Consider the following 13,670-nt stretch of genomic DNA (forward strand, 5'->3'; position numbering starts at 1 on the left):
GGGCCATGCATCCCCTGACGTTCTGGAAGGATCTGGCACACGTTGGGGTCGGGTCCCACCTGATATGTGCAGAGGTATTTTTGTTGCCACTGAGCTGCTCAAACATTTACACCAGCATGAGAGGGGATCTGAAACAGAAGAATCCTAATTGTGTGGCCTCAGGGGCTCTAGGGGTATGACGGTATGACTCCGGGTTTGCAGTTTTGCCTTTTACCCTTAAAATTCACTTGGATTTTGTATTCTATGGATATGCATCCATGTTAATTTTGTCATGCAAATGTTTAAAATTAGTTGCCAATTAAATTACTCAACTTCCCACCCCCATCTGCCACCCTACACTCTCAATCCCTAAGTAAGAGGATCCTCTGGGGAGACGCAGCACCTCGCCTGGGGCTCTGCAGCCCCCACCACACTGTAGCATACTCCCCTGGAGGAGTCTGGGGTCACACACTTACCGGCATGGTGGCTGCCTGGCTGAGCCCGGGGACAGGTAACTCTTGGGGCAGGGTGGCTGATCTTGGCAAAGCTGGGGTGCTGGCCTCTGCCATCAGCTTGGTGGGAGTGGCTGTAAGAAAGCAATGAATGACTTTCCTAACTTAGACGTACTTAGCATGCACTCATCCGAAGAGGACACCCATGACAGTGGTGTGCTAACACAAGAGCTCAGTTGGGATCGCTGATAAAGGAAGTCCACCATGCAGGTTTGAGGTGAACCACAGAAGCCCAGCCTGGCAGCAGGTGGGAGAAACCACAAACACTCCACAAACTTCATTTCTGCTGCTTGGTCCAGTGAGCTGCCCGATCAGATGCCTCCCCAGAATTACTAAAAGCAGCCCAGGGATCAGATCTGTGCACCACCCACTCAAGGTCTTTGCTTGGCACTGAATGGATACCAGAGTGTGGAGACGTGATCAGAAGGCAGGAAGTCTGGGAAAGGAAAGGAGTATAAACTGCACGGCAACCTCTGTCGGAGGCACAGACTGCCCTGGGACCCTCTGTGGGGCTGTCCCTCTGGTCCGATGGGGTCCCCCATCCCACTCCCCATCCATGGACTCGCACTCACAGGTGGGTTCTGACATGGCTGTGTGTGAGGATTTGTGGGAACTTCTTGAGGACGCTGATGGCGAATGACTGGTATTAAGGCCCGAGGCACCCACGTCGAGTGCGTTAAAGTGCTGCCGAGGTTCCAGGCTTGAGCCCTTGTCCTGAAACACACACATCAAACAGTCCTCATGTCAGCATCCAGAGGAAAGAATCACTGGGCGTGACTTTAGTTCTAAGTATGTTGACAACCTCAGAAGCTGCTGAGACAAATACCATAGTTGTTTAGGGACGATTCCAAAGACGCTTGGGTAGTGTATATACATACATGTAACCTAAAGCCCCAGAGAGGCTTGCAGCCGAAAAGCAGTGTTTATTACCCTTTCTTGCCTTTGGTTTTTATTGTTTATGTTTTCATAACTGACTTTGCATTTAATTTTGTCCTCAACATTGTCACCTCACCACCCAGCATCTTGACTTTCCAAGAAGAGGGAAAGAGTTCTAGAAATAAGGTTGCTGCTGGCAGTGGATTGTAAAACTCATCCAGTGGGACAGGTGCCTTTGGACCTTCCTGGGTTCTTCCCACGCTTTCTCCTGTTACTCATTCTCTGCAGCCTCAGTGTCCCCTGGAGTGGAGAACCAGTGAGGGCAAGGGGTCTCCTGTCTTTCAACCTCTTGCTCCTGACTGACCCTGGCTCTCAGGATGTCTCTGCCTCAAATACAGTGTGACAAGAAAGCAGCTGTGACAGTCTGACTGCGAGGGACCGTTTTTCCATCCTCTGTGGCTTAGCTCTTATAGGCACATGAAAACGGGTTGTGTTGGGGCTGGGCGCGGTGGCTCATGCCTGTAATCCCAGCTCTTTGGGAGGCTGAGGCAGGCGGATCATTTGAGGTCAGGAGTTCGAGACCAGCCTGGGCAACATGGTGAAACACCGTCTTTACTAAAAATACAAAAATTAGCTGGATGTGGTAGCAGGCGCCTATAATCCCAGCTACTTGGGAGGCTGAGGCAGGAGAACAGCTTGAACTTTGGAGACAGAGGTTGCAGTGAGCTGAGATCATGCCACTGCACTCCAGCCTGGGCACCTGGGCAACATAGTGAGACAAGGTCTAAAAAAATAATAATAAACAAAACAAAGGTTGGGATAATTTTTAAGCTAAAGAAGAAAACAAAACAGTGACTCCTCTCCTGAGCCGCATTCCTACCCAGTCTTAGAAGAATGGAAACTGCCAGCATCTCTGGGCCACGTCAACGGGCTGGTCTGTGTCCCACGGCCTTGGGTATGAAATCCCATGCGTGCGTCTGTGTGGCTGTTTTGTCTTTTGTGTCACGGCTGCAGTGGGGGTGGACGCTGTGCGCCTACAGTAGGGCTGAAGTGACTGACATGTGACCTACGGGCTTTTGTGCAAAACAGAAATACCACATGTGGCTGGATGTGCTGAGGTAAATGGCAATTTGGGGACCTCGCTGCTTGGTTACAGTTTCCCTTTGACCAGGCTCCTTAGAGCGGGGTCCCTGGACCACGGCTCTTTGTGAATTACGTGTTCCTAGTCAGCAGAGAAGTCGGTCCAGGAAGTGAGAATAAGCACGGAGGAACTTGGATGCCCATTTGACATCTCTGCACATCACATCCACACACAGGAATCTGCATTTTACAAATGCACTGGACAGTGACAGACAGCAAAGCTATAAAAACCAAACTGGTTCAACATCACAGATAGTTTGGGAGCTCTGGTGGGAGCTTTTACTTTAAAGGGATTTCTTAACCCAGTGCCCAAGACTGTGTTTGTATTTTTATTATTATTTTTTTTGAGACCGCGTCTCACTCTGTTACCCAGGCTAGAGTGCAGTGGCACAGTCTTGGCTCACTGCAAGCTCTGCCTCCTGGGTTCAAGTGATTCTCCAGCCTCAGCCTCCTGAATAGCTGGGATTACAGGTGCGCACCACCCCACCCAGATAATTTTTGTATTTTTAGTGGAGACGGGGTTTCTCCATGTTGGTCAGGCTGGTCTCGAACTCCTGACCTTGTGATCTCCCCGCCTCAGCCTCCCAATGTGCTGGGATTACAGGCATGAGCCACCGCGCCCGGTGATTGTGTTTGTATCTTTAAATATGTGCATTTTGATGAGAAGACATTCTTTCACAGGGCTCCAGGACTCCCCAAGGATCAGAAACCTCAATGATAAATTTCTGACTGGATGATACACACTACGCCTGTTCTTCAGCCATGATGTATGGTGTGTCTAACATCTGCCTATTAGCAGCTGAGTTCCCTCTATGACATGATACATAATGTATAGTGTGACAGGGCTGGGTAATAAACACTTCCATAAACAATGTCAGCTGCGTCCTATCAGCGCGCTGGTCATGAATCGCCATGGAACACGCCACCACACGACACAGCAGCCGGGGAGGCTCTGCCAAGGCACCCACTGCTCTCTGATCTTGAAAGGTGATTTCTGCTTCCTCCCAACTTGGCCCTTCAGGGGTAAGAGATGCTTCTGTTGGACCACAGACAGCCTGCAAGGCTGGACCACTGCTGTGGCACCGGCCTCTGGCCCAAGGCTCTGGATTTGGGGTCACTGGGCACCCTGGAAGTTGAGCTTCACCAGTTCTAAGAGGTACTCCCCTCTCCAGCACTCACATTTGAACACTTCTGAAATTAAGACGTGTCCTTCCCTTGATGAAAAGAAACTCTTGTTTCAGAGACTGGTTGGCAGCAATTTTTCTCTCAGTGGGAGAAAAAAATCACGTGGAGGCCAGGCACGGTGGCTCACGCCCGCAATCCCAGCACTGTGGGAAGCTGAGGCGGGAAGATCACTTGAGGTCAGGAGTTCGAGACCAGCCTGGCCAACACAGTGAAACCCTGTCTCTATGAAAGACACAAAAATTAGCCGGGTGTGGTGGCGGGCACCTGTAATCCCGGCTACTTGGGAGACTAAAGCATGAGAATTGCTTGATCCCGGAGGTGGAGGTTGCAGTGAGCCGAGATTGAGACTGCACCACTGCGCTCCAGCTGGGGCAACAAAGCGAGACTTTGTCTCAAAAAAAAAAAAAAAAAAAAGAAAGAAAAATTCATGTGGATCTTCCAGCTGACAGCTTCCTTAACTTTGATGAAATACAACACTCCCTCCCTTTCTTGCTTTTTTTCCTTTTCTCCCAACATTTATGTCTGCTTTAAGAATGGACTCTGAGGAACAGGGCTCTGGTCTACTTGCAGATGGTCCCCAAGGTTCCCAGGAGCTGTGGACCAGGAGCAGGGACAAGGAGACGTCTGGCTGGGCAGAGGGGAGCAGAGGGCTCAGTGTGGAAGGAAGGACAGAAGGGGCTCTGTGGAGGGAATGCCTTTCTAAAGCAGGACTCCCTGACCCCGAGTTGGCTCCAGCATGATGTTCACCAAGACCCCTGAACGCAGAAATAGAAAGCATAGGTGATGGGGGGATGGTGTGCGAGGGCAGCCTCCCCATAGGGTGCCTGCATCCTGGAGGCAGTGCCATGGCCCTCAAGCAAAGGAAGACCAGGGACTCTGGAATTCCTCCACAACCCAGCGGGGGAGGAAGGAACTCCCCCGTGTCTTATCTGTGGAGGAAATGCCGAGTGGACTCATTGGAGCCATGCTTGTAAGGCTGGAAAGTCGCCGAGCCATGCTTTGAGTCCAGGGGCTGTGTGTAACCCAGCTCTGCAGACTCTTTTTTTTTTTTTTTTTTTTGAGCTAGAGTCTTACTCTGTCATCCAGGCTGGAGTATGGTGGCACAATCATAGCTCACCACAGCCTCCATGTGATGGCCTCAAGGGACCCTCCTACCTCAGCCTCCTGCATAGCTTGGATGTGTCCTTCCATTGATGAAAATAAGCCCTTGTTTCAGACACTGGTTGGCTGCATTTTCTCCCTAGCCAGCCTTGGCTGTATCCGTCTAGCGGGGATGGCCATACCTTCAGTGCTGAGGAGTGGAGGGCCTCGGATGGCGGGTCTTCCAGAGCCAGCTCCTGCCTCCTTTCCACCCGGACGTCTGCATAACTGCACAGGAAATTAAGAGACCACGGTGGAGATGGGGTGCAGGATGGGATGACACCCCCTGAACAGACTGCAAGGTACATCGAGGTTCTCTAGGTAACCCTTGCCCCCCACAACAGTCAACACAGAGGAGCCTGGCCTGCGACTTGTTGGAAGGAATGAGCGTCGTTCTCTGCCTTAAATTCCACCTGAGTGACTTACAATATGACGTTCAAAATCTTTTTATTTCCAGGATGTCTTTATTCCCCTCTCATTTACTATTCTTTTTACTTCCCTGAAATCTCCAATTGTAATTGTCTTTAAAAAACCCATTTTCGTCTATGGGATAAGCTTCTGCCTTTAAATAATTAGAAGCCTTTCTTAAAACCTGCTCAGTCTGGACCGTGCATATGGAAGAGTGACACAAAACTTTTTTAGTAGTTACATTTCTCAGAAAGTTTCCTCTCAAACAAACACAGGAATAGCCAAATCCAGACCGTAGATGAGCCCACAGGCCCACTTTTCAGGAGTGTGGGTAAATCCACTCAACACAGTGATGCCTAAGTGATCCCGTGGTACCTCTGCCCTGGGTGTGGAGACCCCGGGGTAAGAGGCCTTGGGAAGTGATGTGGCTCCTGGGCCTCCGGAATGCCTGCCACCTGATTCATTCACTCTGTTCTCTCCCTCCTTTCTCTGAGAGTTTCTTCCAAGGATTTGAGAGGTGGAGGATGGAGAAGAAGAGCTGGTAGAGGGCACAGCCTAAAGAGCGAGGGGTCAGAGCTGCCCAGCCTTCCCTGGGGGTAGGGGGCCCTTGGGCAGAGGACCAGGCTGGGTGGCAACAGGCGGCTGCCGTGGAGTCAGACACCACTGCTGCTGCACGCCCAGTGGCGGGCTGGGAATCCAAGATCAAGTCCCTGAGCAAGGGCACAAAGTGTGGTCAAGTGGGATCAGGGTCATTGGCTGCTGAACACTAGTGTTTCTTCCCGCTTCTGCATGTTAAGGAAGAATGCCTGGTTTGGTGACCTGATGTATGTATGGTGTGTGTGTGTGTGTGTGTGTGTGTGTGTGTGTGCATAGTGTCTGTTACATATATATAGTCATGTGCTTATGGGACATTAGTGGTTCCCAAAGACTGGAACGCCGTATTTGTACTGTACCTTTTCTGTGTTCAGATGCGTTCCGATGCACACTTACACCTGTGCTATGACTACCTGCAGTGTTCAGCACAATAGCATGCTGTACAGGCGTGTAGCCTAGGAACAATACACTATACGGTATAGCCAAGGTACCACATCATCTAGTGTGTCCAGTACCCTCTATGATGTTTGCATGATGACAAAATCACCTAATGACACACTTCTCGAAACATCCATTATCAAGCAGCAAGTGACTTGTATAAGAAATGCATATGAAATTTAAAGTAGGTTTTTCTAATTTTATGGAATATCATGCAGCTATAAAAAAGAATGAGTTCATGTCCTTTGCAGGAACATGGATGAAGCTGGAAGCCATCATCCTCAGCAAACTAACACAGGAACAGAAAACCAAACACCACATGTTCTCACTCATAAGTGGGAGCTGAACAATGAGAACACATGGACACAGGGAGGGGAACATCATACACCAGGGCCTGTGGGTGGTGGGGGTGGTAGGGGACAAAGGGAGGGAGAGCATTAGGACAAATACCTAATGCATGTGGGGTTTAAAACCTAAATGATGGGTTGACAGGTGCGGCAAACCACCAAAGCACATGCATACCTGTGTAACAAACCTGCACATTCTGTACATGAATCCTAGAACTTAAAGTTTAAAAAAAAAAAAAAGGCATGCTGTCCTTCCAACTTTTCTTTCTTTGCCCTTCTCCAGGGCTTTTCTGGAGGCCAGCTTAAAACTAATTTACGTTCTTAAAATTTCTGTAGTGGGGGAGAGGACCATTTTCCCCTTCATCCTTGGGAGCAGAGACCCACAAAGGCGGCGTCTATGAAACCCTGGCCACGCTGCGTCTCTTTGAAGTCCCGCTCACCCGCCCTGGGTGGAGGGCTCCCTGAGGCCAGCGGGGACCTCCCGGGAACCTGCGCCCACTGGCAGCCAGGCTGTTTTCCCAACACTGCCTCAGTTGCCAGCAGGGGTTTTTAAAGCATTAAAAATAAAGGGGAATATGTGTTTGAGTTATTTAGAGGTAAAATTTAAATTTTCTACTCAAAGCAGGAACAAGGGAAGGCTGTGGGTTGGATGGAGATGGGAAAATATGTAAGTAGGTCAGTGAAGCAGTCACTTACTAAGTAATATCCTGGCAGCCTGCGAGAGTCCATGAGGCGTTCAAAGGGGCCTGACTGAGAGCTTGAAAGGAGTCTCAGCCCTGGGAGGGCAGAGCCAGTGGTGCCCGGAAGCGAGCTGAGCCCTGGGAATTGTGCTGTTAACGGCAGGGGATGGCCTGGGCTTGATCCTCGAAATGGAGAACACCTGAGTGACTGCTGATCTGACTCGGCCATCAGGGGCCACCCTGTACCCCGCCGAGGTGTGGCAAGGACGCAGCCGCACCCCTGCCCGTGCACGGTACCTGACCACCGAGTGTGTGCACACGATGAACTCGGGCTTGGAGTTCCACTGGTGGTAGGTGATGTAGTAGTGAGTCTGCAGCCAAATCCACTGCTGACCTTTGGTCAGAAACCGGTAGCAACACGACTTCCCTTTGCCAAACTGCATCACTGTGAGTAGAAAGTGGATTCTGCATATAACCAATGTTAATATAAAAGTGATCCTTTTCCCCGGAGTTATCGTTAAGATCAGCTTTCAAAAGGACGGCACCAAACATGGCTCGTTTCCCCGGTTGCCCTGTATTTTAAGTAACTATCAGGATCATGGTACACTGCCATGAATTCTTAAAAACAGTAGAAGAGTGATCCATATACTTTCCCAAATGCTCAGAAGCTTAACGAGATCCTCAAATAAGGGCAGATGCAGACGGATTTTCAAACTGCAGGTTTAATGAAACAGAGGCCCAGGTTTGCCTGCTGCTCATCTTCCCGCTGCAGGCAGAGCTGTCTTTGGAGCTGCAGGAGCCCAGGGGAGAGCATCCAGAATTGGCCCGAAAACAGACCTGCCAGCCAGCAACCTCTGGACCGACTCTGGGGCTGTCAGTCAGCAGTTCATGCTCAGCTGACACGGTTCTCAAATAAAGAGTCGAGGACAGATGCCTCCACCCCAGGCTTCCTCCTTCCCCAGAGCCGCTTGGAGCCCCCCATCGTGATGTCTGCGGGTGGCTCCTCTAGGGGTGTCCAGAGCAGAATGGAGGCTGACGGTGTATCAAGCCTGGGCAGGGCAGAAAGATGGACTATGGATTCAAGGAAGAAGAATGATTTGGGTTTTATTGCCATAGTGCCTGGAATTTAGCACCTCTTTAGGTAAATGGTTAAGAGAAATCTCAACTAGGAAATTAATGCTACAGAAGGGCACTGCCTTGGAGAATGTGACTATCTGAAGAGGAGAGAAGCCCAGCAGATTGAGGGCGTGGCCTCCACAGAGCAAGGACCTCTTGCCCAAGCCATTGAGAAGCCTTTCAAATGCTGAATGTCATTCTTCACTTGGGGACCTGGTTAAAATAGACACCCTGATTGAGTAGGCCTGATTCTACAAGTGTGGCATCCTTCCCATGATGCCTATGCAGTGTGGTCCTAGACCACACTCTTGAGGAGCAACGAGTTACAGTTTTAATGATTAGCTTTAAATTCTAACAGCCGATCCAGATGGAACTCAAGCCTATTCTTCCTTCCCTCTCCACAGAAGAGAAAGTTCTGGCCAGACACGGTGGCTCACGCCTGTAATCCAAGCATTTTGGGAGGCCGAGGTGAGCAGATCACTTGAAGTCAGGAGTTTGAGACCAGCCTGACCAACATGGTGAAACCCTATCTCTACTAAAAATACAAAAAATTAGCTGGGCGTGGTGGCATGTGCCTGTAATCCCAACTACTCCGGAGGCTGAGGCGGGAGAATCGCTGGAACCCGGGAGGCGAAGCTTGCAGTGAGCTGAGATTGCACCACTGCACTCCAGCCTGAGTGACAGAGCGAGAATCTGTCTCAAAAAAAAAGTTCTCATGGGTACTACGGTGAGGCATTTTTTAAAGCGCAATGTTAGTGGTCAGTTCATGCATCAGGATCAACAGGTCAGTGTTCCTGTTTAACGTTAAGAGTTGGCACTGAAAATACAGCTTTAAGTGGTTCATTCTTGAAGCCACTTGCTGAGTGAGAACTTGGACAAGCTTGTAATTCTCACTCGCCCACATCATAAGTCCCATCTCCCATATATTTGCTAATGTGTTCCCCTCTTCTGTGGGAAAGAGCCTTCCCCAAATCCCAGCTGTGAGGGTCCTCTTGAGTCTCCCAATATGTGTGTGCATCCCCTTCAGTGCACCAACCACATCCCACAAAGTCACCTATGGCTGGCTTTCCCAGCAGACCTGCCCTGTGGAACAGCAAGTAGGTACTGATCGCCCCCATCTGCCGGGCTACTCAGTATCCGGCCTACGTTAGTGAGCAATACATATCTGCTGATGAAAGAACAGTTATGAGAACCCGGTATTTTATCTCTGAAATGCATTACTTAAAAAAAAGTCCCTGCATCACCTTAGTTTCTTAATTAGGGTTAAACAGGGCGCCTGTCTGGATGATAGTGGGAAGGTGCTAGGGTTTGGGGCCAAGTGAATTCCAGGTGAAAACCTGACATGGGGGTAGATGCAGATAAGGGGCCTCCACCATACCCCCAGATCATCTCAGAGAAAACCAAGTTCCCCACCTTAAAAAGAAACCAGGTAACGAGCAGAGATATCTGGAGTCCCAGAGCCCTGCTGCCGGGCCTCAGTGGAGTGAACACAAGGCCCCCATGCCTGGGCTGGGCAGTGGTACTCACGGTGCTGGTGGCACCTGGCCAGGAGCTCCAGGTCATCGATGTGGTAGTAGTCATAGCCCGAGGTTCCCAGCACTTCAAAAGGCAGGTATCCTATGATTGGAGGGGCTCTGCACAAGGACAAGGAGGACTTGTCATCAGGGAGGAGATACACCGCAGGACTCACCCTGGTGGCCATGCCTGTCCATACTGATCAACATGGAGGCCTCATTTCTCAAGAACGAGGGGAGAAACATAACTCTGCAATGGTCAAAACCAGAGAGGCTGTGTTTTCCAAGGGGCTCAGCTTTTTTTTTGGCCTATAGATAACTCCTTTCCCTTGGCATAACTTGGCCCAGATAACAATAAGCTTTATCACTTCTGGGTAATTAAAAACAGCTACAGATTGGATCAGCCCAACACCAAAGTGTAATATAAAATTAAAGGGTGGGGAGGGGCGATTTGGAGTTCTTCAACTGCAAATAATGTTACAAAAGAAAAAGTAAATATTGGGCTCAAGGATCAAAGGAGGTTGGAAAAAATGAGATGAGAGATTTCTCTCACACTTGCTGCTGCCTTCCTGGGAGCTGGAAAGGGCCCCAAGGGAGGATCATCCCAAAGATGGCCCAGGGCTGAGGCATCAGACCCGAATACAGAACATATTCACAAAGGGGCAGATGCAGCTGGAGAGCATCCACCCACCCTTGGCAGGGACGACTGTTCCTAGCGCCAGAGAGTCCTTCTCCTTCAATGGACCAGGGCCGACTCTTCTCTCCCAAGGAGAGCCTGGCTCACGCAAACAAGACTTGAGAAGGGCCCAACCCAAATATGTTTTTCTTTTCTCAAACCTGTGATCCAGAAATAAAAATTTCCATTCCAAGCTATGCCTTGAAGTGAATTCCTCTAAAGGTTCGTCAACTATGCACATTTCCTGTATTGGAAGCAGAAAAAAAAAAAAAAAAAAAAAGTTGCTTGGGTGCCAGATGCTCACCCTAGGTTTGTTCAAGAGGAACGCATGGTGGGTAACAGAAGTTAAAATCGTTTTGAGCAAGTCTCCAAGTCGTGTTGGACTGAAACTCATCATCTGTAGCTAATTTCGGTATTAGCTGATACTAAATTTATTTCACAAGCTGGGGAAAAATACCTAGGAGCCAAAATGTCACACCATCCCTTCCCATTATCGAGAAGTGTGGCAAACATGTGGAAAATGGCTTTTCATCGGAATCTGAATTACTCATTTAACTCAAGAGTCATGCCATCGATGTTGAAGCAATCACAGACGAGAAAAGGCAGACAAACCCCCAACGCTCTGACACTCGGTTCTCACCCAGGCCTACCCCGGATGGTCTCAACGCCGGCGTGAAAGGTGGGAAGACGTACGGTTATCAAACAGCAGAACAGCAAGTGACACCGCCTTCACACAGAACCATTTGCAGGAAACAGGGCAGGGGAAAGGGCGTGTGTGCAGGCACAGAAGCCAGACACTTCGATTTTCAAAGCCAGTGACAACTTCCCTGCAATGTATTCCCTCCCCAAAGACCATTAATTACATACAACAAAATGTGAGTCAATCATAACAGCTCCGCACAATGAACCGCCTCTCAGATACTTGCCTTTAAGAATTGTGGTGTTGCCAGACGAACGGTGGCAATGAAGCAAACCTCCTTTCCTAGTGGCACCCGGCAAGGTCTTGAAAGGGTGTTGTCAAAACCGTTACAGGAGGGGCTAGGCACTGGGGGGTTGGGAAGAAGAGGACACACAGATTAGCCCTGTCTAGTGACATCAGCCAATTCCTAGCTGGCACTTAACCGTAAGCCAAGCGCTGCCCCCAGGGTTTATGTAGAGCATATTAACTCATTTCATTCTTACAACAACTGGACGAGGTCGGTCATACTATTATTCCCATTGCAAAATGAGGAAACCGAGGCACAGAAGGAAGTAACTGGTACAAGGCCAAAAAGCTTGCTGGAGCCCATGCCGGTCACCAGCACTCAGCACTGCCTCTCACTTCCACTAGCCCTATGGCTTATTATGCTGGGAAAAATAGTCTACAAAATGAGAAGACAGGCCGGGCACAGTGGCTTACGCCTGTAATCCCAGCACTTTGGGAGGCCGAGGAGGGAAGATCACTTGAGGCCAGAAGTTCGAGACCACCATGGCCAACAAGGTGAAACCCCCATCGCTACTAAAAAAACAAACAAACAAAAAAACAAAAATTAGCTGGGCATGGTGGTGTGTGCCTGTAATCCCAACTACTTGGGAGGCATGAGAATCACTTGAACCTGGGACGCGGCGGTTGCAGTGAGCCAAGATTGCACCACTGCACTCCAGCCTGGGTGACAGAGTAAGACTCTGTCTGCAAACAAAACAAACAAACAAACGAGAAGATAGCCTCGTTCTGCAGTAACGGTGTGAATACTCCAGCCAGTGTTTTAAGGTGAATTCCATAATCAATATTCCTGATACTGATGGTCCCAGGCAAAGTAGGGGTGTCTCAGCATCATTGACACCCCCTTCCCACCCCTGTCTTGGCTGGCGCACCTGGGGTTCAAGGGCCTCTGTCCTGAAACTCCCCCTTGGAAGCCCAGGCTGATACAGGGGCTGGGTCTGGGCCACTGAGGAGACGGGGCTCAGGATTTAGGGTCATCCCCAGAGGAACATAACGCCTACAATGAAACTTGCTAGTTTCCTAGCAGGGCCCAGGTGACAAAATCTGCTCTCACGCATCTTCTTTCGTCTTCTCACACATCTGGGAGGGCATTACTGTCCTAGGCCCAGAAAGGTTCTATAATTAACCATAGGCACTCAGAAACAACAGCAGGGATGCCATCAAGGTTTTGGGCTCTAGGCCCAGGGTTCTAACAGGGCAGAGGGGGGATGGTTCGAGGCCCACACCCATGGGCGCCCATCATGACGACAGCCCACACCTCCAGTAGCCTCAGCAGAGTCTTCTTGGTGTGACTCGGTCCCTGCCTCCAGGGCAACCGTGGAGAACCAACTGACCTTCTAGGCCAGAGAAAAAGTTAGCTACTTTCAGATGGAGTTTTCCAGGTGGGATAAAGAACCCTGTTAAATAGGAGAAAAGCCGATTTACTACGTACGTGGAATTCTGAAAGTTGGCCACGCATGGGGTTCCCTTGGGACCCCGGGCACCGCTGCCTGGGCCCTAAACAGGTCAGCTAATTCAGACACTCTGGGGTAAAGCCCAGGCACCGGCCTTCTCAAAGGCTCTGCAGGTTCGCCAGCGTGCAGCCAGGCTGAGGATCCCCCGGGCTGATAATCCATGCTGCGTTTTTCACAATTATATCCCGCACATTCTGAACTGAAATATCATGATGTTCTCCAAGTTAACGAGGAACATATCGAGCATCAGAAAGCTAAATCATCATAAAATGAAATCCGCAAGATTTTCTTTGGATTTTAGCTTTCCAATCACTTTTTAAAATATATATATATATATATATTTATAGGTTTCTAAAAGATTCTATAATGTGGTCTTCTCTCCACTAACATGAATAAATTCATTTTACCAAACATATTCTCTGAATTCATTCACATAAATACTAATGTTTCCAAACATGAATATAAAGTGGGCAAAATAAAAAGCAGTGGTCTCCGGAGAGCTTACATCTGTCACAAGTTGGCTTAGGCTATTGCAAATGAATTTGTAAGATGAGCCAAGAAACTTATCAAAGGGAAGGAAAACAATTCCACATAAGGGACGGGTCTACAGATGTGAACATCTGCATAAT

The 13,670-nt window shown here is 49.4% G+C and overlaps 1 protein-coding gene across 6 annotated transcripts in view; it reads right to left on the minus strand.

Moving 5' to 3' along the window:
- Nucleotides 1-13,670, minus strand: part of LOC105490104 (neuronal PAS domain protein 2) — a 175,949-nt gene that overhangs the window by 22,087 nt on the left and 140,192 nt on the right. For all 6 annotated transcript variants that reach the window (XM_011755417.3, XM_011755418.3, XM_071077255.1 and 3 more), the window contains 7 exons: nucleotides 11,532-11,650; nucleotides 10,767-10,849; nucleotides 9,943-10,049; nucleotides 7,597-7,744; nucleotides 4,976-5,060; nucleotides 1,064-1,205; nucleotides 456-565 (listed from right to left, as the gene is read on the minus strand). In XM_011755417.3, the coding sequence (XP_011753719.1) occupies nucleotides 456-565; nucleotides 1,064-1,205; nucleotides 4,976-5,060; nucleotides 7,597-7,744; nucleotides 9,943-10,049; nucleotides 10,767-10,849; nucleotides 11,532-11,650 (794 nt within the window). The remainder of the gene's footprint in view (nucleotides 1-455; nucleotides 566-1,063; nucleotides 1,206-4,975; nucleotides 5,061-7,596; nucleotides 7,745-9,942; nucleotides 10,050-10,766; nucleotides 10,850-11,531; nucleotides 11,651-13,670) is intronic.

This window comes from Macaca nemestrina, chromosome 13 (genome assembly GCF_043159975.1).
Source record: "Macaca nemestrina isolate mMacNem1 chromosome 13, mMacNem.hap1, whole genome shotgun sequence".
NCBI classification, from domain to species: domain Eukaryota; kingdom Metazoa; phylum Chordata; class Mammalia; order Primates; family Cercopithecidae; genus Macaca; species Macaca nemestrina.